Source organism: Vanessa atalanta, chromosome 10 (assembly GCF_905147765.1).
Source record: "Vanessa atalanta chromosome 10, ilVanAtal1.2, whole genome shotgun sequence".
NCBI classification, from domain to species: Eukaryota; Metazoa; Arthropoda; class Insecta; order Lepidoptera; family Nymphalidae; genus Vanessa; species Vanessa atalanta.
This window is the reverse complement of record NC_061880.1, coordinates 638,390-663,572: the sequence shown is the minus strand read 5'-3', so window position 1 is coordinate 663,572 and position 25,183 is coordinate 638,390. Positions and strand designations below refer to the sequence as shown.

The 25,183-nt window shown below is 36.9% G+C and overlaps 1 protein-coding gene across 5 annotated transcripts in view; it reads left to right on the top strand.

Annotated features, from left to right (window-relative positions):
* LOC125067111 (liprin-alpha-1) overlaps positions 1 to 25,183 on the top strand; it is a 144,018-nt gene that overhangs the window by 114,030 nt on the left and 4,805 nt on the right. The window contains exons 2-19 of one of the 5 annotated variants that reach the window (XM_047675497.1): positions 11,570 to 11,671; positions 13,394 to 13,558; positions 13,785 to 13,859; positions 14,120 to 14,227; positions 15,050 to 15,118; positions 17,420 to 17,587; positions 17,833 to 17,952; positions 18,364 to 18,489; positions 18,739 to 18,908; positions 19,325 to 19,481; positions 19,699 to 19,818; positions 20,178 to 20,258; positions 20,680 to 20,835; positions 20,908 to 21,006; positions 21,994 to 22,166; positions 22,265 to 22,309; positions 24,732 to 24,927; positions 25,022 to 25,149. In XM_047675497.1, the coding sequence (XP_047531453.1) occupies positions 11,570 to 11,671; positions 13,394 to 13,558; positions 13,785 to 13,859; positions 14,120 to 14,227; positions 15,050 to 15,118; positions 17,420 to 17,587; positions 17,833 to 17,952; positions 18,364 to 18,489; positions 18,739 to 18,908; positions 19,325 to 19,481; positions 19,699 to 19,818; positions 20,178 to 20,258; positions 20,680 to 20,835; positions 20,908 to 21,006; positions 21,994 to 22,166; positions 22,265 to 22,309; positions 24,732 to 24,927; positions 25,022 to 25,149 (2,258 nt within the window). Of the gene's footprint in view, positions 1 to 7,823; positions 7,956 to 11,569; positions 11,672 to 13,393; positions 13,559 to 13,784; positions 13,860 to 14,119; positions 14,228 to 15,049; positions 15,119 to 17,419; positions 17,588 to 17,832; positions 17,953 to 18,363; positions 18,490 to 18,738; positions 18,909 to 19,324; positions 19,482 to 19,698; positions 19,819 to 20,177; positions 20,259 to 20,679; positions 21,007 to 21,993; positions 22,167 to 22,264; positions 22,310 to 24,731; positions 24,928 to 25,021; positions 25,150 to 25,183 lie in introns of those variants that run through there. The other 4 variants (XM_047675498.1, XM_047675499.1, XM_047675500.1 and 1 more) reach the window with 4 other exon arrangements.

The following is a 25,183-nucleotide window of genomic DNA, read 5'->3' as shown; positions in this document are numbered from 1 at the left end:
TGCGTGCGTGGTATCCTCGTTATTAGCAACTAGCTGTGCCCGCGACTTCGTGCGCGTTTGAATTAAACAAAAAACTTATTGTTTAGTTCGCAGATTTTATTATAATACTTATTCATTCAGTATTAGGTAACTTTTGTGATTTTAAGTCGTCGGTGGGAGACACCTGACGTAAAATGCGGTTATTTTAATATTACAAACAGACACTCCAATGTTATTAAATCATTTCGTAAGTGTCCATCTGTTTTTCCTTCTCATATCCTCTAATCTAGGTTTTATTGAACAATGTAGCTTTCTGCCAGTAGAAAATGAATCATTCGTTTCGAATTATTATGAAGGGGACTAGGGAAACATTTTTACCAGTTTTACAAATGTTACAAGTGCAGGTTGATAAATTTTGGTCTGATGTCTAGATTGCTATCGTTGATGTTCTCGTAAATCCTTATCAGTCTGAACTGATAAAAGGTATGTGACAATACTTATTATTTGAAATAAGCTAAAGCTTGCAAACGTTTAAAATTAAGTTTAATTTAAGTCAAGCTACCAGCTCGTATATACAAAGGCATTTATAAAGGCATCCTCTCCTTTCCGCTTAAGATACCTTGAACTGATTTCCACTGCTTCTGTGCGCTCGATGGTTACGCATGTGAAAGAAAACCATTCAGCATGGATTATGTATCTATCAAAATTTTCCGTCACCGCCGAAAACCATGAGAATCATAAACTTTGTTTGGTGGTAATGATTTTTTTCAAGCCCGTCTGGGTATGCCACACCCACTCATCAGATATTCTACTGCCAAGCAACATAACTTAGAATCCTATGGGCGGTCAGGCAGACAGTCAGGTGCAGGAAATTTCCCGAATCGAACTTCTGATCCTCAATATATACGTTTTCTATCACTGAGCAATCTCGGCTCGATCCTAGAGAGATAGTTTTATTTTAGAAAATTCCATAAAATGTCTCGCTCATTTACAGCATCAGCAATTAAAGGTATTAAACTGTAGAGATTACTTTGAAATATGAAACTGTGTTCGTTAAGGTGTAAGATAAAATGCGTGATTTCTAGAGCACCTGAAGTGGTCCGGATGCTTTTAAACGTAACAAGATACAGGAGCACTAGAAAATCTTTTGTACATTTATGTTGGCTCTCTTACCTACGTACAGTCCATTTATTTACTATAAATTAAGGCCATTTGAGGAGGTAACTTTGCGTTAACGGTGCGGTCTTTGCATGACTTGCAATGAACTTGGTATAAAGTTTTGCTTAATTGAAATATGTGGTGTTGAGCTGTACGTTTCAGTCGATCATAGCAATTCGGTTTATTTTGTCGCGATAACGGCTTTGACTATTTTAACTCTTCAATATAATTATGATAAAAAAACAGAACGGTAGTGGTGCATGTTGATTTCATGTGTAACATAACTATTCAAAAATTCTTATAAGAGCCTACTTGAAGATAAATAAAAAAACAAAATGATTTTATTTAGTTATCTTTGATGGAATTTGAAATCTACTTATCCAACGGCCTCAACTGACCTTGTGTGCTGAATTTCACGAATACCTAGTTCTACCTTCACGCAAAGAAAGGGCAGAGCGATAGAGCTCTTTAGTTAAGTTAAAGTTCGTAAATAAACTCATCTCCCGGGTCGGTCGTGCACGTTGAATTCGCAATTTTCGTTTAATATAAACTTCAGGACGATTACAGTTTTTAAATATACCGTGTATCCCAAACAATTATTCTACTACCATTAAAACTATATTCTAACTGTTTGTTACGGTTTCAAGTGGAATAATATAATAACAAACACCACAACTGATTCCCATGGTTGGTTAAACCTTGGCCGACCTGGGTAATGTTAACCTGGGTAATGGTACCTGGTTAATGTATAAAGCGAATCAAATAAAAAAAATGCACTACATAAAAACCACTATCCTGTACAAGTTCATGAAGTTTTCACCGTTATCAGTAGACTATCTCTCGTGATAACGTTGCACGTATCACGTGACTACAGAGCTCGCTTAAAAGCAGGGATAATTAATTTCACTATCGTCGTCTATGTACACATATGGTCGTGTTTTATTTTATCGACGTTTGTATCTAGTTATATACAATTATACGTATGTCAAAACGTTAAACAGCTTTATGTTTTGTTGTGTTCCGGTTTGAAGGAGGAAGACAATGCAACTATAAACACAAGGGACATAACATCTTAGTTCCCAAGATTCTTGGCGCATTAGTGATATGAGGAATGTTTAATATGACCAGTAGAGACCATTAACCACTATGGCCCATTTTCCAGTGCGCTTAATAACATGACATAAGACTTTTTTCAATATGAATGCATCAATGGAGTGATACCTTTTGGTAAGAGGAACACACATTAACATTTGCCCTGTAAGAAATATCAGCTATTCTCGACATCGTCATAACAAATACAAAATGATAACAGAATTATTTAGATGAGATTATTCAGCAGAATTTCAGAAACATCACTCATTGGGTATCGCTCCCAAATTATCAAACTCAATTAAGCTGTCCTTAATTAGACTGTCTCCTTTAAACCCTCAATAAAATGCTTATTATACGAGAATATTGTCAAAGCGGCGTCGATATTTTATTTGGAATATTTATAATATACAAGTCAAAAAAATCTAAATCAAAATATACTTTATTCAAGTAGGCTTTTACAAGTACTTTTGAATCGTCATTTAACAAACTATTTGAAGTAAAGCTACCACCAGTTCGGAATGTAGACACTACTGAAAACTCAGTAGAACCGATAAGAAACTCAGTAGTTACTCTTTTTCATCATCTAAGAATACAGTCATGTTAGTTAAATACAATTATATATGTATGTTATGCCTCCTGCCTGGAAGTCAACAAGCATTAACTCCACGCTTTTTTTTTCATCTATATAATTTCGTGTATCGAATAATATGCCATCTTTACCAATGGACCATAACATCGTAGAACTAAGAGTTTTATTCTTCTTACAGTGGCCAATGCATTAGGTATTGAGCCTAGCGATCGCTCTGCCCATAATGTTAATAATTCAGTACGTCCTGATTATTTTATTTCTCATGTTTGTCAAATACCATGTAATCTCTAAGCTCAAGGAGATACGTGTAAATATACATATATATATATATTTTATAAATCCTTTTCAAAAATAAAAATCGTTATTGTGATCTATTCAATATAGATATTTGTTAATTGAATCGTATATGTAGATCTAGAAGTTTTAGTTATCCCAGAATTCGATGAAAAAGTTTCCAGAATTTTCGATAAATTTCCTTCCATTCAGATATTTGATTGAATAATATCTTATAAATTCCCAACTGAGATTAGGAGATTTCGCGCATAATTAGAAACACAAATTTAAAACAAAATTTAATCTGCTTTAACCGAGACTGATTAAAATCTAACTTGTTTATTTCTCGTAAACACATTTGATTTTCCAGTAAGATCAATCTTCATTGGAACCAAATGACACTAAAAACCCGTACGTAGTACATCGAATGACCAGCTGCAATTCTAAAATCAGCACTCGTAGAAGTTCCGTTAGTTTCACGAGATGAAACGGACGGACAGACGGACGGACGTTGAATAATGAACCCGGAACTCGGATTTAACAACAGAATAATATCTATTTGAATTTGTTCCGTTCTATCTTTTGTTGGAGATGAGAAATTATGAACGGACACTTGTTCCGGGAGTTTTCGCTAAATTAACTAAAGCTGAATGTTTACACTCCTCGGATTGAAGAAGTCGGCTGAGACGAACTTTAATGAACTACAAACTTCAGTCCCAAATCTTCAAGTTGAGACGTTTTAATTTAATCTGCGAATTGCAAACCGATAAACTTTGCGATAAAATTATTGATCACTTACCATCAGGTGGTCCATTTGCTCGTTTGCCAAACTTTTTCATAAAAAAAAACCGCTGTATTTTATCGCCACTCGTGGTCACAGTCAGTAAGTATAATGATCAAACATTTTTGACTGTCTGTCTTTTGTTTAAGATCAACGACGTATACAAGTACGTTTGGTACCTACTTTATTTCATTGTTTTATAAATATTTATTAAGATAACATTGTGTTAATCGGCGCGCTTTAAGTGTGAGGTTTTTTTGTATGTGTTTGTCAAGTACCTCATTCAATATGTAACGCATATAATTAGAAAACTTACTGTATACGATCCTTAAATAGAAATACGTTTCTCTTATATACTTTTTGAAACGTTTTCGTATTAAATCCGCACGCGTTTTCGTTTTCAATCGTAAAAACGGCTTAGCCCAAATCAGTTTTTCATACGAAGGCACTGTAATTCAATACAGCTAGGCTTCAATCTTTGTGATAAAACTTGATAAAAAATAGACAAAAAAACTATATTTGAGAAACAGAGAGGGGTCTTAAAATTATTTTTACTGAAATAGTAGGTAGGTGTGGTGCGGGTCCTTCTGGAGCCACCCATTCATCGATAACCCTACCTCCAAATCTTAATACACGGAGTATTGGCGCAGGTTTGGCATTTTGAAAGGCCTTACTTATAAAAAACATTGTTCAACGTTTGGATAAAAACAGATTTCACTCCTTCTGATATTAATTTGACCTGACTTTTCATGCATTGTCTGATTACCCGCTAAACAACATATCATTATACAATACTAGCGCCTTAGTCTGGCTTCGTAAGGTTGAAATTTAACAAAGTACGGGCAATCCGTAAAATGTAACAGTAATAAAAAATCTGTGAAAATTTTTTAGATTACCTTTTACATACAAAGTTAACCTTTTTATAGTTTCAGTATAGATTAAAATTAATCATACAATATTATTCTTAAATTGTATATGTTATTTTATATATATTCGTGTGTGTAACATATGACACAGGAAATTGATGTTAATTGCATCAATAAGTTTAATATATATATTATACATATATGTATAATTGTATATATTACTCTTACATATACATACATATCTCCACAGGCTTTTGCGACCATTTTTGTATAATGAGTCTTTTAAGCAGACCTTTATGTACGTTTAAATTTTTTGAAGTTTTCCAGGCGCAGACGGACATTTTCGACGAATATCTTTGTGATAAACAATCATGTTGTCTTACACCTTACAATTATATAAAGCTACAAGCTATCTTGATAACATTGAAATAGATTACATAACATTGCACACACAAAGAGAAACCGCATCAAAGTCCCCCCCAATCCAATGTAGGCTACCACTTTTTCCGCTGCGCTGAATTTATCTATTCGAGATTGCTTCAATTTACCTCACTATGCTTGTATTATTACAGCCTCTGCCTGTAACATTTCTCTTGATTTAAATCTAGTATACTTCGAAACGAGATTAGCTTTGTGTTTTTTTTTTATTACGTCTTTTGCTTTTTTTTTTATTACGTCTTTTGTTTTTTTTTTTCAATTGAGCCAGATTGCTCGTTGAATTATAAACCAAAGGTAGCGATTATTCTGAGTGAATATAGCTGAACTTATCGAATTTTAATTTGTGTTTACAGTTTTGTGTTCGGCTGTATAAGAAAATTTATGTAAAATATTTTCGAAGGTTGGGAAATGTATTCGGCTTCTCTCTAATTAAATTCATTCGAACAGCTTTGTTTGTTCACCTAACACGAATATGTGATATAATTTTCTTATTTCTTCTATGTTTTCGGCGGAGAGCCGTGTGCGAGTTTGATGCTTAATGGCGTAAAGCCTTAAGTGAATTCAATCAAACTTTATTCAAGGCTTCCTTAATTTTTTTTTTCTTTTGAATAAAGAACCCTTGAAGTTTGAATTGAATATTCATCAGAGAAGAGTTGAGAAGTCTCTTCTACAACAACATACGTGTGCATACAAAGATTTTCGTTTCTATAAAAAAAATATATTATTTGTTTGCCTGATGGTAAGTGGTCACCACCGTCATATACTTTAGTGCTATAAGAAATATTAAACATTTGTTACATCGACAATGCTTCACCAACTTTACTAAGTGTTGTATAAGTTTGGCTATAGAATATCTGATGTGTTAGTGTTATCTACCCAAACGGGCTTGCACAAAGCCCTACCAACAAGTAATACTATAAATATACAACATATTGTTGTAATTATATTGTGTCGTAACTGTAATTTTCCTATTCGATTAAAAACTTGAGATTATAAATCGAAGGTGCTCTTTTAAAAAAATGAAAATCAGGTTGTTTATAAACGACCTTTTGTATCTAATTACAACATAAGGATCCCTACCCAACGTGTATACACAATGAGACATCGGCTAACGAAGATTGTGTATATAAGAATAATTTCTATATAGATTTCGTATGTAAATCCGTATTAAGGTAATTTTGTATAAACGGAACGTTCACTAATTTTAACCTAATTCGTTTACATTTTTGTATCTCTAACATTTAATTAAAATCACTAATAGCGTATTCGAAATGTATTCTCATTTCCAAAGATTAAGCTAGTTATAGTTAAATGCAGGAATCCGTTATAAATAATTCACGTCTATATTTAGAATTTTAACGCGCTCTAAATTGTAACCGGTACTGGTAACCCAAGATATAGTGTAATAAAAGGCACTTATGGCTAGTCTCCTCGGAGGGTGTGTAATTGACGTGCTTTACGATCTCCTCCCAAACCTAACCGAACCTCCTTCATTTACGCACTTAGATCAATATAGTTACTATTTTTTAAAAATAAACTATTGGACGGTTGAGTTTTTTCTACTCTTTGTATTTACGATAAATCAGAAGCAAGATAAAACTATAAGCGGAGGGCATAATATTAGGTGGAGTCGGGAACAGAGAGAGGGGAAAATATCTTAAAGGACTTCCTCTTCAAGGGTATTTGTCTTTGCAAAATACTTACTGTTAACTTGTAACATTAACACAATTTTAAATTAAAATGGTTATTTTGATTACTACCAGTATTTAACACGGGATATTTAACATGTTTTTTATTTTTATTTAGTGGAGCTCGATATTTAGACATTATCTACGAATGTCTTGTTCACGAGACTATTCTCGTGAACAAGACGTTCGTCGAGCTCCAACAAATAAAAATAAAAAATATGGTAAATATCCCGTTTTAAAACTGATAGTAATTAACACAATTTTCAACCTATCTGTGTTTTGCTACAAAATTAACAAAAATGTTTATTTTAATTTGAAACGTAAAAAATAACAATATAATGTTAACTCTAGGAACGTTCCTCTCGTTCACGAGTATTGTATTGAGGAGCGGTGATAAGGCGACGCTATATTCGGTCGTGTCGAAACTGAGAACGGTTCGGTTATCCGTCCTGCCATGTTAACGGCTTATCAGTTATCGCGAACTAATGCTCGGGATTTTCGGAACGTTAAGGATTTTTCGAGAAAGATCAACCTGTCCGTTGAAACACGCCTTTTCGATCTCTTGGAAAATGTACTTTATTACCTCTCTGTGAAAACTTCCCTCTTTATAGAAGCATAAAAAGTCATAAATAATACTTTTCCATAGCCCATTTTTTAACCAACCCGCGGGGCGAAGAACTAACGCGTTGATGAAACCGCGCGGTGGCTGCTAGGTCAAATAAAACAACTCTTAAATTACTTTTTTAAGAAAAATGTGCATTTGTTGAAAAAAAAAATGAAAAAACTGAAGATGAACATAATATATTTCAAAATATGATCGTGCGAATTATAAAAATATATACGAAATTACCTAATTCAAAAGGTAAACCTGTGACATAATGACCAGAACTATAAGTATCAAACTATCAGCGGTACGGATGATATGGTTATGAAGTGGTACCAGTTAATCCAGTGGTAGTGCGCGCTGGCTCAGCGAGGGATGCACGCGCGCGATGCAGCGCGTCGGCGGCGCGTGCACTTTGCTCGGCGCGCCGTGCACGCGCAAAAACGGTGCCGTCTGTACATGCCGCGTGCACACTGCGCTACTGCAGGTGGGTCTGGTGGTAACCGCGTAATGTTTCAGCAGAATAATTACAATCTGAAGTTGCAATTATATTTATTTTTTAAGTATCTATAAGGCAGTCATCAAATTACGAATTGTTTATGAGTGAGGCTCATGGAAGATCATAAAAGGTGTACTGGATATTGTATTTTTTCAAAAACGCTTCATTATGAAGTTTACTTGAATGAAATTGATTTGATTTTTGATTTTGATATTGTATCCCAACATAATAGTTTCATGGATTATTATCTCAGTAAGTAATGTAATTGATTTAAAAAAAAAACTTTAGTCTAATTTGCTTTTATTTTAACTTTTGAATCGTCATATTGAAAAACAAATGATACTTCTTATATAATTAATTTATAAACATATATTATTTTAAAAATAGTTTTAATCTAGTTAACGTAAAATGTTTGTGAGATTTTATTATGAAACTGAATAATGGAATTACTTCGTCCACGTAGACAATACATAGATTAAACTGGCACACACGACCCTTATAAGTAACAAGACTTTAATTAATCTGTTATAAGAATACCAGATTAGTGAATATGAGGACCAATGAATAATTCTTGTCAGCCAGATAAATGACCACGCGTAATATTTTCTAAGGGATTGCTCTCTGTTAGGTGAATAAACTGTCGTTGTCTTGTGTTGAATATTACATTCGTTCGAAATGTAGCATGTATTTCAAATGCAATAACAACTATTGAGCCAGCTGGTCGATCTGGCAGCACGAGATAATAATATATCGAATTTTGTTCGACTTATATTAAAAAGGAAGACGATTAAATAGTTTCCAATATCTTGAAAATCTTCGTTCAGAATTGCAGTCACTACACTCTTAAAAGGGATCAATGCCGTTTTCATTGATAAAAGAACCTTACGTCAATTTTTTAGTCATTTTCAAAAGCCGAAACAATCATTTCAAGGCATTCTGTCGCCGCCGGCTCGGGTCACGCCAACATTTTGCAGCATTCGCATCAAAGCGAAGCAAACATCGACTCTCAGTAAACGAGTTCTTTGCACCACCTGTTTCTCTAATAGGCAGCTAGCCTCGAATGCCACTCACCAAAGTCAAGGCGGGGTCAACCGCAGTACGGTTTTAGAAATCTTTGCTCGAGCAATTGCTATGTTTTTTTTTCAAGGTATATGTGCATTGCTTTTCGACGTTTACATTAAGCGTTGCCTACGAGCGAAATGCTTTCTCTATTGCCTATTAACCTGAATTTGAAATTTTAAAGAAGACATCAAGATTTGTGAGAGATTAAAGCTAATTTAAATTTAGTTTACAGGAAAGTTTCTTGAAATACGGAAAAGGCTTGCGAATACGATAAACCGATCACAGTTATATTATTCAATAAACACCACGGAACGGAACTGGATTCATAAGATTATTCTATAAATACGTCTGGTTGTACTTCAAAATCGTTCCCATAAACGGATCGAAATGTCAGAAATGGAAATTTTTTGGCATCCTCCGGAAATTGATTCGGCTTATAACCGATAGTGTTTCGTTCCCACTAATTGAAATTGCTACGACTACTTCTCTTTCAACTGCTCCGCGAATATAGATTGTATCCCATTGTAATAAGGCCGTTGAGATTAATGTAGAAATATTGTTAGTTAGTCCAATTAACGCGACAGGTTTTGCGCTGGGGTAATGTTTTGTATTTGTCCATATAAACTGTTATAGCTTTTATGGACACCAAAGTTTTACATCTGGTTAATTGCTAACACTGTTATGAAATAATTATGCCTTTTCGCTTGTGGATTAAAAATGAGATGATTATTTTCTAAGTGCAGGAGAACGCAACAGGCGAGCTCTTAGTAAGATGAGACTCGAGTGCAGGATCGTCGTCGACTAATTAGCGACTTTGAAGTAGGGGGATACCCATCGTGATGGATTGCAGACTTTACCTGATTTTATTATCAGTTTTAAATCGAACTCACTGGAAATAACGATTCCTGTTACATTGTTTCAAACGCTTTAATTTATTGACTTTCTCCAAAAGTAAGGACCTTTTTCTTCTTCACCTCTTTTCGTAAAAACTGTTACAAAAACTTAACAGTAAACATAAGTCCAAATTATTCAATTCGAATATTGAAAAAATGACAATCGCAAGCCCAATTATGATTTGTCTAGTTCAACAATCCTGTATACATAACAATACAAAAGTTCTCGTAGAATAAATATAAACAAACAGCAGAACCTAATAAGGCCAGTAAACAATGCGATAGTCATAATGTTGTCAATACAGCTCATTTAGATCGCCGGGAAGCCGCCCGACGTCCTCCCCAGACTCCCTGGGGTGAAAATAAATTTAAGAGAGAAATTATTGTTTGTAGCATAATTTTTTACCATGGTAACATTTTCTGCTCTAAGATAAAGCGACTTTATAAAAACCTCATGTGTATTGTACTTTCAGAAGAAAAAAATGTGGATGGTAGAAACATTTTCGATCTCTTTGAATAAAAATACGCGCTGATGCAATGAATCCTTATTGTATTCTAAATTTTTTTACGCAAGTAAAGGACCGAACCCAAACTTCTCAAAACGGAAAACCGTGTCTCTATTTAAGAATATTATCTAAGAGCGGAGGGTAAATTATTATCGATTCTACTCACGTATCAACTTTCGAAGAAATAAAAGTTTCCAGAAAAATAACGTTCATTCCTGAAAACGAATTTGTTTGGTGGATTATTTGATCTGCTGCTCTGATATTTACTAAAGTGCTTTCAGGGAGATTTTATTGTTCAGGAAGAAAAGTCAGACGGAATCTCTACATTTATTTTACTATTTTAAGTAAAAATTAAAACTGGCCTACAAGGTACAAAATGTACCTGAACCTTCGTGTGTCTTCCTTCGCGTGTCCATACGTGAATAATTTGCGCAAACGTGCGCATATACACGTGATAAAATAAAAAAGCTTATATCTTCAGTAATGATAACTTTGATATGTGATACTTCCAATTTGGTCGGAGACCTCATAAAATCTTATGTCTATTGTTGTGTCACCAGCTTATCTTTGAGTTGCGTGTAGGAAAACCGTAAACGTGATGGGATGTCGTGGGTATTGTTTGACTCGGTTCACTAGTCCTCGGTTTTAGGTTTTATTACTCATTTTCGAACAAAGTTCACCCAACAACCACCAACATTTATCGTTTTAACTTTTTCAACATTTTATTTACCATCATGTTGGAAAAAATAAATAGTCATGGCTTCAAAAAAGGTAATGGGTATCAGTAAAGGAAATGACGATTGTATGCTACTACTACTATAAATACAATTTTTCATTTAAAATATGCACAGTTTTTGTCAACGATTCCATAAAGATAAACTTCTCGTTATTATTTATAAGCATTCTTGAATTTCAAGAATGCTATTCAAAGTTTACGTTTAAAGGTCTTAGCTCGGAAGAAAGGCTCTTTGAAACTGTTTATTGATTTAGACGCAATTCAAACATTCCAGGTCAAGGACATGTAGAGGATCTTCTTGAAGTAAAAGGTTTCAAAAATTATAATAATTTGCCTGTCGTCGACGAAGAGAACAAATAAAGTTTTATAAATTGTGCATTTGTTGAAATATATTTTTGTTAACAGGAATTCGCGACCCTCACGAAGGAGCTCAACCAGGCACGAGAACAGCTCTTAGAGCGGGAAGAAGAGATCTCAGAACTCAAAGCGGAGAGAAACAATACCAGGGTAAGTTTCTTAAAACATTTTTTTAAAGAAAAAAAAATCGTATCTGTATTTAATTATCTATTAAGACAATTAAATACAGATACGATTATTTTAGCTTACGAAACCAAATCATAAAAAGCAAAACATGGAAGGATCAGGTAAAATTTTTATTTAAGACTGATTTATCTCTGCGAGAGCGTTGACATTTAGAGCTTTTGATGATCACAATTAATTGAATTAAGCTATAGGCAAAATATACAGGGGGCTTTGAATACGTGTTAATTAAAATAAAATCAATAGTAATTACTTAACACTGGAAGTAATACAAGGATGGTATCGTTGGATGCAATTGTAACATGTAGCGAATATAATAAATATTTTAGGATAAAAACAAAAGTCGTAAGTTTGCGTTTTGTACCTATATATTATGTTATACATCCTTTAAATATGTTTATGTTAAAGAGTGAATGGCATTTAGAAAATCATCATTTTTTTGTTACAATACGTCGATTTTTATTTAAATTCAAGCATGCAATAGACATTCGTGAATAAATTCGTTAAAATGATTCGCCATAGTTCGATCTTCCAGAACATGCAACATATTACAATCAAAATATTTATCCAAAAATAAAGTTCTCTACATTCAATATATCGTTACGTCATATTTTTCTGTTTCCATATTTCGAATAATCAAAACGAATATTGTGATTGACAATATATCTCTACGTGATTGTGATGGGAACATTTTATGATTGGCATAATCTACTCGTGGAGCGACGTCATGATCCACGACGCCCCACCTCATTTTCTCTTTCCCAACGATACCTAATTCTCAATTCGAATTCCGCAATAAACACGCCCGAAAATAAAACATAAATGGACCACCGGGGGCCCATTTGTTCATTTGAGTTAATAATGACGTACAATTTACCACCAACGGTGATACGACGGTGTGATGTGTCGTAAGTTTTTCGCACTATAGGAAACAACGTTACATCAATATTTCAGGATGCGTTTCGTCTAGACTAGCGAAAAGTTGACAGTTCATTTGGTACCAAGTAATTTATCAAGTAATTATGCTTATCTTATTGTCGCCCGCGTCTTCGCAATCGTTATAAGCGTTGATCGTCAGATGTAAGTTCTAAAAAATTAGTTAAGCTTGCTTTATATAAAATTTTATCAAATTCAGCTCAGTGGTTGGGCCGTGAAAGAGCCACAGACGGACAAGGTTCCTTTCGCATTTATAATATTAGTATAAATAAAGCAGTATTCATTCGTTATTTATAAGGTTCGAAATATTTGATCTAATTCATTAATGTAATCAGCCTCACACCAAATGGGAAAATCCCAGACGTTATGATATTAATTAGTATTCCTATGTGATGAATGTGCCACTTCTTATTTAGTTCGATATAAATTAGATCTTTAGTTAGGAGCGGCTTCTGTACCCTCAGGGAAAGCGGTCATATTCGACGATAAAAATATTAATACTATTTTGCCGTAACTAACTTATCTTATGTCTCAGGCCTGGTTATCGTAATTACAGTCTGAATAAAATAGGAAAAACTAAAATTACTTATTAAATATAATCATTATACCTTGAAGTCCGAACATATTCTTGGTACCGTATAATTTTATATATAATAACTTTGAAAACTGTATATGTATAAAAATATAGATAACCGCAGTGATGGACTCATAAAAATCGGTCTGTTAAAAATATGACATATTTCTGGTTTTCAGTTACTCTTAGAGCATCTAGAATGTCTAGTGTCACGACACGAGCGCTCACTGCGCATGACGGTGGTGAAGCGGCAGGCGGCCGCTCAGTCCGGTGTCTCCTCCGAAGTGGAAGTTTTGAAAGCGCTGAAGAGTCTATTCGAACATCACAAGGCGCTCGACGAGAAGGTATGTATTACTCGATGAGAAGACTTACGATTCATACTTGTAAATGTCGCGTATCATTATTACGATTTTCTCAACCAAGTGATGGATTAAGGAAAATATATCCAGTCTCCTAATTGTCACTTAAATTTTACTTGATTTAGTTTCTGGCTTTTATAAATCTCAGGTTGCGTATTCAAATAGCAATGAGTTATTGATATTAAAACATAAATATTTTCTAATTTTCCAGGTTCGAGAAAGACTGCGGGTTGCGTTAGAGAGAAATACAGCGTTGGAAGAAGAATTAGCGTTAACCAAAGAAGAAGTGCGTTTTGCTATAGCATACAACTTTTCGAAATTGTCATACATAAATAACTTTTGAGCTTTAAACTATTTTGACTTTGAAAACATAATTATATTTTAGAAATTTTACCCAAAATATTATTTTGTATTATATGCCTTTATAAAAAATATAATTATATAAAGTACTTATGAGTTCCTATAAAAAAAAGATTTTTTTTTTGGACGAGGTTTTCTAAAACGGCTTAATACCTTAAAACATATTCTAGCCTAGTTTTTTAACAGTTACAGCAATACAAAGCGTCTGGCACACAAGACGGGGAAAAGCCCAAAGAGAATGGCACAGCTACAACAGGCTCGCCCGAACAGAACGGCGAACAGCAACAACCTAAGGTAACCAATCGGACACATCCTAGACTGTACACCATAAACACTATTTCAGAAACGAACGAAGCTGTAACATTTCGCTTTGAGATTTTATTAAACAATTTGACATTTCGATACATAAATAACAACTACACAAAACATTGAACACTAAGAAACACTAAAAAAAAAGGACAAAATGTAACAGACAGTTCAACATAGGAGCTTCTTGAATGGTTGTGTAGAAATATGTCATGTTTTAGAATTAATAAGGTCTTACTCAATTCCTTTACTAACACCGTCTATCCGAGTTTTTCAATTAAATTTTAATTCTAACATTTGACCGATTAGTCAAATTGAAAATGGGAAGGATTGAGTAAAACAAATTAACAAATTAGAAGTTTGGTCTAGCGTAACGAGACGTTAGTTGGCATGATAATTCTGAACGCCCTTCCGCATTGGGGTCACTGTAATGTTATTTAATGTGATCTCTGCCTCGCCACGTCTATGAACACTTTGGACGTGAGAATATTTCGTTTTATTTACTTTCCGCTTTACTATCTGATGATTTTTGATTTTTTCTATTGATAAGCTTTTGTTCGTAAAGCTATTACGAAAATAGTAGTATTCGTTCCTGAAATTGACTGCCGTTTAATTCGTATCGTTCGCCAAAATTCGGTCAAAGACCTACTAAATCCTTCGATAAAATTTGGCAAAGAAGTCTATCGAGAAAAAACAAGTAATATTTTCTGTTCATAAAAAAATGCAGCGAGTTGTTACTTGTATGAGCATATAAGACCACAATAACGGAAGGGCGTAAACAGTTATTTATTTATTTAATGATCGTCGCAGGAGATTAGTGTTAACGGCGAAACGGAGGGCAAGAAACTCACTGAGCTCCAAAACACGATCGCCAAGCAGGTCAGCGCCATTGGTCATAGATCATTTGAACTGCCCAGTGACTGTTTTGATGTAACAAATAAAGTGATTATTACAACTGCTTCTAGCTAACTCAACTTACATATAGTTGGCTGCTTATAATTTTTAATAATCAAAACATAAAAATAAATTTAAATATTTCTAAGTGAATAATTGGAATTCAAATAGACCCGACTACGGAAACGTCTCTTTTTAATTCGCAATAATGTGACAAAAAACAAAAAAAAATATTGTTACTTTATTAGCTACCGTTCGCCATATTTAAATAACCTTGACCAGGATATTTAGGTCCGAATTGACAAATAGCATATTTTTTCATTATGCATATGAGGAATCGCAGTGCATCAAAGAATTGTTCGTCAATACAGATGTAAGAGATATTACCATTGACTGAGGGTCGATTTTCAATCCTCAGATAAACAGTTAGATAGTACTGTAATCGGCAGATCGTCAGGCTCTATTTGGTCAAAAACGCTACTAACTGAGGAATGAATTTGTCAGCCTCTTTGACGGTCAAATAAACGTCTACACAGTAGATAGAACTAAATTCATTGAATTTTAGTTTGAGATTATTTCTAATTTTTCCAAAGTAATGTTTGAAATTATATTACATTTTCGTACATTATTTATGACCAGATAATCTCCGGTCATTGTACAACAAACTTGTTTTTGATACATTATTTATACATTCAAACTGTAATGTGCTTTACTATTCGGCTCGATTACTATTCAAGTTAAAAGAACACTCAATAATTTTTAGTGACCGATCAGTTTTTATTATATTGTCTTGTCGACTAGAGTAACAAAAGTACTATTTAGATACTTTGATTCTATTACTATCGAAACAATACCGAATTACCTAAAAAAGACCAAAAACCAAACTACAAAATCTCCACAAATAAGAATTGACGAGAAACGAAAAGACTGGATAGATGCTCTACGGAAAATATCGTCTAGGTCGTTTAAGTTCTAAGCATTTGCCGTTCTTTTCTAACACACATACCAAATGCGTATTTCTTACTCATACAAGATGTAGTGAAGTTGGCAACTAAAATTCACTGTTAACTATTTGCTTCAGTTATTCGATAATTAAACAATCAGCCCTAAGCAAAGTGCTTTTTTTTTAAACCATAGTATTCCTAAAACAAACATTCAAACTACAGTCCCTAACCATTGTGGTTGCGCTGTAGTCGGGTAAAAATATAATTTGAGATATTTTAAAAGTTGTTGAAATACATCACTTCTGATTTTCGACGCATGTGTTACTAGAATTTCGCATCTGCACGTTAATAATAATACTTAAATGTTGCCGCATTTTGGATATTCTTATTCATAATCATTATGTTCCTGATTTCGTATTTTTTATTGTTTCTAAAACATTCGCATGTAAACAAACTAACAATAATATAAATACGCTTTACATTATAGAATTGTGCTTTTAGAATACCCGTAGTGTTATTCTGTAACAAATCACTTGTTGAAAACCGACTTACGGTGACCTATTGTGATGCCTTTAGATCTTATATTTATTAGAGTGAATATCGCGGTTCACTTTCTGATGAACACCGTCGTATTCTGCGGCGAATTTCGATTTTATTGTTACAGAATAGCCTGCTGTTTGTTTTGAATTGTCTAAAAGTCATCATAAAATTTACTAATAAAGTTTACTTGTTGTCTGTACATTAAGCATGTATATTTATTAATGCATAATAATAATCTATAGTAGAACACATGTTCCGCTTCTTGGCGGCTTTTCTAAGATCATCAAAAATAGTTACACAATTACTATGAGTCTTTGAAACGGGATATTTACCATGTATTTTATTTTTATTTGTTGGAGCTCGATATTTCGACAATATCTACGAATGTCTTGTTCACGGGAACCCCGTTTCAAATACTTATAGTAATAAAAATAACCATGTTAATTTAAAATCTTATATAGTTACACAATTTTCCCGTGGGATATTTTAGTTATTTTGTAAACTCATACACCATACAACACCAATAAATTTGAAAATCACCTGAACAGATTTAAATTAGCAACATTCGGTAATATAATCGCATTTAAATTAACCCGTTGAACTTGCTGTGATATTATCTATTAAATTACGACTTATTTAAGTTTTAGCTTTGGATGATTTTCAAGTTTAAAACTAATGCCACAATCCCCTACGCAATTAACCCAAAATATTAATCATAAATCATCCATAGTCCTTTCAATCACAGCACATATTTTCTTCTAGGCGTTTTATTATATAACTGACAAGTGTTTTAAATTCCCAGTCAGCGGAACTAAGCTCGTGGCAGCGTCGCGTTGCGGAGCTTAACAATAAAGTGACCGAGTTGGAAGATAGATTGACGAAGGGTGAGAAAGAATTAGCGAAAAAGCAAGACGAGTGCGCTAAGTTACAACGCGACCTGAGAGAAAACGTGGCGCAAAAGGAAGACCAGGTTATTAACCCATTTCTTTTGATTATTTTCAACATCGCTTATGACATTCATTAAAAAAACAAATGAGGCATGTCCATTCGAATATTTGAAATTGTAGCTTTTCTGTTCGGCAAAGGTAAGTGCAGTACGGTCTGTTCGAACACGGAGTCGGTTCGGTATGAACAATTTTGTTAGTAACAAAAGGCCTATATCCTCGATTCTAACTTCATGATAGCTATTTGAAGAATACCTTCGGTTTTTTGCAGGAGGAAAGGATAGCAACTCTTGAGAAGCGATACTTGAACGCTCAACGCGAGTCCACGTCCCTGCACGACCTCAACGAGAAGTTGGAGCAGGAACTGCAGCACAAACAGGCCCAGCTCAAGGTATGTCAGCACAGCGAGAACAGATCACCTCGGTCGTATCACTACATCCAACCATAACGTTATTTTGGTTCATGTGTCGTGTGATGTTTTTGATTTTATGTTTTATTTGTGTTTTTATAATGAGGATGAATTAGATTATTAGAATAAATAACATTAAAATTAACCAAGATTATAATAATTTTGTAGCAACCAAAGCAATCGATATAATATGGCTTTTACTAATTGATAAAAACGTTTCTAACACTAATATTACTAAAATCAAATCCCGTTTTGTTTTAATTCGCACTTGCATGAACAGTACACGTCACACGTTGCCCAACACATAACTTGAAGTCGTTAGAGTAAATAGACGCAAACCATACGACATTGCCACGTGACCATCACATCGTCATTACACTTTCAATATTTCAGCTGCAAGAAGAGAAGATCGCGGCCATCGAGGAGAAGTTGGAACTCTCCACGCAAAAGTTGGCTCAGATGTCTTCGTTGCCAGAAATGGAGGAGCAGCTTAAAGCGAGAATGGAAGCGCTCAGCCAGGTAAAGGAATATGTACTGTAATGTAAGTCCTTTAGGCTCACTTTCATCTGTCATGTGCTTTGACGTAGAATGGAGATGGTGGGTACTAACTGTAGTTTTTGTTAATGAGAATAGGTAATGACGTTGCTGGTAAATTAATATTTCTAGAAATTTCTACACGATACATTGGAGAGTTATATCAAATTAAAATTAAATTTAAATTTAATGAATCTTTGTTTAAATTTTAATAATATTTTTCTATTTTTCTAGGCTCAAGAAAGACACGGCTCGGCTGAGGACCGCATCCAAAGGTTAGAGGCGAACGTGGAAGAGAAGAATGCGGAGCTAATGAGACTCAACCAGCGATTGCGGATGAACGAGGAGCACAACACTCGGCTGTCGGCCACGGTGGACAAACTGCTTTCCGAGTCAAATGACAGGTAATGGAACGATGTCACTCACAACTTTTGCTATAATGTGCTCAACATCACGTAAAGTGTGTAATTATTATGTCTTCCATTATTAATGATAATCCTCCGGATTGATCGACCGATCAATGACGAACCTAGTCAAAAAATAAAATGTGCAAAATATGTTATAGTGCACGAGTCTCTGCGTCCCCGTCTCTCATTATCTGATGGGACGGAACGACACGACTTGAGAATTCCGCGTGACTCTACGTAAGCACGTTCCGAGGCACGGGAGTGTGAACATTCCTAATTCTCTAAACCTGGACTTCTATTTAGAATGTCTCGAAAGATATAACCTAAGAAGGCCTTTTAAAAATAAAATTATTATTACGTTCATAGCTTTGAAATTTATGCAGTTTTTAAATGCTTATGGTATTGCACTTCAGATTGCAAGTTCATCTCAAAGAGAGAATGCACTCACTGGACGAAAAGAACGCGCTCACCCAGGAGTTGGAGAAGACGCGGAAGTACGCAGACGAGCTGCTCTCAGAGAAGGCGGAGATACTGAAGGAGCTGGCCAAGTGGAGGATGGAGACGGAGCAGGTGAGGCTGACGGAGAAACTGAACAGTGATACCAGTCTTTCAAACGCTCTCATCTTTACTCGACGATTAAATCGTTTTAAGAAATATAATAAAAAATTATAACTAGTATTTTTATAAAGGGGCAAACGATCCATACTAGTCGTACATTATCATCGTTGTCAGTGTATCACAATTCATCATCGTGCGATCGCGTTTCTCACACGTGGCCCTTTTGCAGCTGAAGCGGCAGATGCTGCAGGCGGAGATCGCCTTCAACATCCAGCAGACGGACGCGCTGACGCGCTCGCTGTCGCCCGCCGCGCCGCCGCCGCACGCGCACTTCCAGCCCAAGGTCGGGGTGAGAGGCTTCCCATCCATCCGTCGAGGGCCGACTACGCGATAGCCATTTCTCTTGCTTAACTAACGGGAACGAACACGAGATAGCAACTCGCTGACGATATCATCATTTTTTTCTAATAAATAGTAGTATCGCCGACATAGTTCGGATGTCAAGAGACATCAGGCAAAAATACGGATGTAGTAATTAAAATTAGCATAGAATTAAATTTTTGACCCAATTAGTTGATCTGCGGCACGCGTATGAGCCAATTATAACGACACAATTTATTTTTATTTTTATGCACTTTTCGCTCATACTCTCTCAAAATCGTTCAGTCGGTCACTAGCGTTGTAACCCGCTCTCGTCCACCGTTGTAGCTGGACGGGTCGTGGGAGAAGCTGCAGCAGGCGCACGTGCTGGCCGGCGTGCAGGCCTTCGACGTGTCCAGCGACGCAGAGGTACGCACGCACTCGCCACCCTCTCGCAGTTGTTACGATTATGCTTAGTACTAATCATTGCATACCATTTTTACATTTTATATATACATTTTTTAGAATTGGTTCACAGTTTATAGTTTTACGAGTATTATTTAAAATATCTAGTGTGTTAGTTAAACGTAAGAACTACTTACTACTTTTTCTTTTATATAATACTTAAAATATTTCTACATGCATATGATTTCTGTACACACAGGTTAAAAAACTAGAACTTATAAATATACTGTCTTTTTGTTTGCTCTAATTTGATGGAAATCATTAATTAACTTAAATATAATTTTGTGTTCGAAGAAATATTATAGCTCGTCAAGGAAAGTTAGTCTATTATTTACATATTTAACGCCCACACCAATGAAGTATTGATCATTAAATACTTGTTCAGAACGACGAGTCAGAAGGCGCCGAGGGCGGACACACGGACGCCGCGGCCCTCGCGCTCATGCTGCAGGAACAGCTGGACGCCATCAACACGGAGATACGCCTCATACAGGAGGAGAAGCAGAGCACGGAGGCGCGCGCGGAGGAGCTGGAGTCCAGGGTCAGTATCCTCGCTGCACCGGCCGCCCCGCCCCCCCTCGCCAGCCCCGCACTAACGCGTCGTGACCCGCAGGTGGGCAGCTACGAGCACATGAACGTGGTATCGCGCCGGGCAGAGTCTCCGCCCCCCGCCGCCTCGCCCTCCAGGCCCAACCACCACAAGTACCACACCGTGAGTACCACCACACCGCACCATCCCACACCTTATGTTACTTTGATACTTCAGAATTAATTGCATAAAACCTATGCTACCTATGTAACATATGCAATTAAACTACTATATTATTAAAATGGGATTGACATTATTCATTATTGCTGTATTTCAAGGACTCAATCTGAAATTTGGCTTAATGTAGAACGTCCCAACCCACTGGGCTTACATGAATCTCAACTCGTTTAAAGAAAATAAAAAATCAAAAATTGTAATTTGCTTCAAACGCATAAATACCATTGTGATATGTGTTCCGTGCGGCCTCACCTAAATACAGAGACGAACCGCCACGAGGTAGAGCCACCTCGTACGACAATCCCTAATAGTCTCGTCGTGAGCGAGCCAGCTAACCGTGTACTTGTGTGGGGCAGGCGCCGGCCTCCATGTCTCCGGCGCACGCGCACTACCGCGCCGCGCCCGCCTCCGAGAGCCTGCCCTCCAGCCAGGTCGGTCCCCCGCCCGCACCCCGACACCCGCACTCCCCCCGGTCGGCGACCGGCAGCATTTGCAACCTCGCCTCGCGATTGATTTTGCCTTCTCCCTCGACCCCGCCGGCCGATCCGGGGCCCCTCCCCCCGCCCAGCAACGCACGCCAAAAATGCAACCGCATCTCCTCCGGCCGTATGCGGGGCCACCCCGGACTCGGCGGCGTCGCCGTCGCGGCCCGCCCGAGCCGGGGGCGACCCGCGACCCTCGCCAGTAGCCCACGCTTTCGAGGGAGAGATCGTAGAGCCGTCTCACCGCAGATCTCGCTTTGTAATGCTAGAGCACGTACTAGTGTTCGAGTACTCCGCTTTCACGTCGAGCTCCACGGAGGATCCCCTTTTTGTTTACCGCCGTTTTTTTTTCGTTCGGGCCGACTCGCACCCGACGCACGGCTCGGTCGAGTCGGCCGGCTCGCCGCTCGGCCAGCCACCCGCTCACTCGGCCCCCCGGGCGCCCTTGCAGCTGCAGCTGTGCGAGGACGCGGGCGCGGCGGGCGCGGCGGGCGCGGCGGGCGAGGCGGCGGAGGCGGCGGGCGGCGCGGCGGGCGCGCGCGCGCTGCGGCTGGAGCGCGCCGCGCGGGCGCTGCACGCCGAGCGCGACCGCCTGCGCACGCACTACCAGGCGCCCTACGACTCGTGAGTTGTGACCCTTTGCGTGGCGGCGGCCGATCGTTCCATTCGTGGGAGGTTCGAGAGTTTAATGCGATGCTCGTGATTTTTTCCATGCCGCCCAGGACGTCGATGATGTCGGGGAGCCTCGCGAGGATCCCGATACACAGGTGTTCGTCGGTTCCTAACTTTAGACCTAGCCGTGTTCGAAGTCCACCGGCGTCCCCGCCCAGGCGGAGCCTGTCGGCCCGCCTGGCGGGCGGCTGGTGCGACTGCTCCGACAACTTGTTCAATTATGCGCCCCACAGGCTCTGTTTGAAGTCTAAGCTGTATGATATATTGAATAATTATTTACTCCATCACCCGAGTTCCTCAGCGAGTTATATATGAGGTATAAAATATATCTTGAGATTTTATAAATATTTTGATTTCTACGTTCGGTGTTTGTATGTTGCCTGACTGAAACGCCTGAGTAACTTTAGGCAAAGAGAATTTTAAGTACATACAGCATATGATTAAGTATTATATCAAAGTAGATCAACTTTGCTGTCTAGATTTCTTTTTTTTTAATGAGAATGAAGCTGAGTCGATTCTCACAAAACTGTCAATATATATTATGATTAGTAATCTTCATGAAATATTGCGTTATGAAAAAAATAGTAAACTAAATTTAAATGTTAATAAGTAAAGAGCTAAAGATGCCTCATATTATTTGATATTGCTTAAGACTTCATCATACTGCCTTCCCTGCACTGTGCCTTAAACGAGGCTGTCAGCCTTATAACTAAAAATATATATATTATATTTAAAAACTTTTTCAGTCACCTATTAATTTTGAATATTACATGAGTTACCTAACCCGACACAATGTGAAAATTTGTTTATATATATTATATAATAGATTAATCCAATAAGCTTTAAATAATAATAAATTTAAAATAGTTCACTCTATTTGATAAGGTTTATAAATTAATTAAAAAATGAAACATATTCGTAGTTATTTATTGAAAGATATATGCTATGTAAAGTTTAATTTATATACATTGAAATGAATTATTTTTATATATATTTTAAACTACATATTTATATATTTTTGTAAAATGTTTGAATGTCATTTATATAAAAATAAATGGATGGAATTACTAAGGATGGTATTTTCATATTTCCAAGGATAATATTTGGACTTAAACTGTGTAAATGGTATGTGGAAAATTTTGTATGGTGTGGTGTTCCCTGTAGCGGCTTAAATTGGCATCAATATTATCCATAGTAATTCCATTATCAACGCTAGACAAAAGATGATTCAAATGCTAAAAATACTGATTCGTTTCATACTGAAAATGCAGATATTCTTTCTCTTTTGTAATAATTTATAGTTCTTTCTCTGCTTCGTGTATTTTATACAAACATATGTCACAGGATTCTCAAAGCCGTTTTATAATTATTTCACTATTAAGTTTCGATGGGTTTGACATGCCGTAAGGATAAAAAACCCTTAAAAAATAGATTAAAAAAAAAAAAAAAATTTTCACTAGTAAAATTACCATTCCAACATTATGCAATTAATCACTTCTATTGCATACAGTTTTACTGATCAATATCTGTAATAGTGGTAGTAACGGTACACATTCCGTTGTTACTATAAATTAGAACAGCAAAAGTAGCAACATTTTGTGGTGATACCTATCTGCCTTTTATCTAATTAGCAACTGTTTTGCAACTGAACGGTGATGCTCACTTAGTTACATTGTCAAACAACTCATAGATTTTATTTTCATAGTAGATGATGTGAGGCAGGTACTAGGCCAAGATGTTAAGGGTGTAAGCTATCTTTACTCCAAATATCATCCAAATCCGTCTGTCTGTTTTAGCGGCATTTAATAACGTATACACTTTTACATGTTTAGTTGGTGTTATGCATTTAGTATTATTGTGTGCCGGTTTGAAAGTTGAGTGAGCCAGTGTAACTAATGCTCAAGGGATCTCAGTTCTCACTTGCGTGAGAGTTATTGCAGAGTCAGTGTCTCTGAGCTATGATGACCACTTACAATCAAGTGGCCAAAAAAACGTTTCCATTTATATCATTCCTAGGATTAAAACTGGTCAAATATATTTTTGACATTGTGAAAGATGATTGACAAAATTGCGTGCAATTGTAATACCACTAGAGAAATTATGATACCGCAGCATTGAGAGCTACCCTGTGATATGTGTACTTAAGTAGGCTCCACCCAGTTAGCTAATTCTTGTTTTTAATATGTAGGTGATGCGCTAATCAAGATTGGTAATAAATTAAAGATTTAATGGTACTCATATTTTATATATTAAAAGTAAAATTTTTACTACTCTAGGACTGATGGACCGAATGAAAAAAAAATTGTCATATCCTCCTATGACGGCAGATGGATGAACTGGTTGAAGGGTTAGTTATGAGGTATAAGAGAGCTTCGTACGGTTGCACTGAGAAAAAATATCGGTGAAATATAAGGCGAATCGTTTGAATCTTACGACTGGTGTCGTTTACTCTTTCGGCTGGTTCATCTTTCGCCGATTTTATGATTACTAAATAAAAAAATATTGGCATTTTCCCAGCTCCAGCCAGGAATCCCTGGGTGGGGTCATGGCATCGAGCAGCGCCGCATGGGGAGGCGCGTCCCCCGGTCTGCCCAGAGGGGTCTCGGCCGCGGCCTCCGCCGTTTCCATCGCCTCCATGCACCAGCAGAAGAAGAGAGGTATCAAGAGCTCGCTGGGAAGATTCTTCAGCAAGAAGGAAAAAGCGGGAATGCCGGTGAGTTCTCGATTTGCGGCCTCGTCGCCGGCTCGTCGCCGCCGACCTGCCCTCTGGCAGAGCTCCCCTAACGTCCGGCCGGTCCCGCCCACAGATGGCGCAGGGGCAGAGCCCGCGCTCGCTGTCGTCGGCGTCGTCGCTGGGGCTGGCGGCGCTCGGCGACGACGACGCGCACGCACACGCGCCGCCGCAGCACCAGGACTACGCGCGCACCAAGACCAAGTGAGTAGCCTCGCCTCTCCGCCGCCACCCTCCC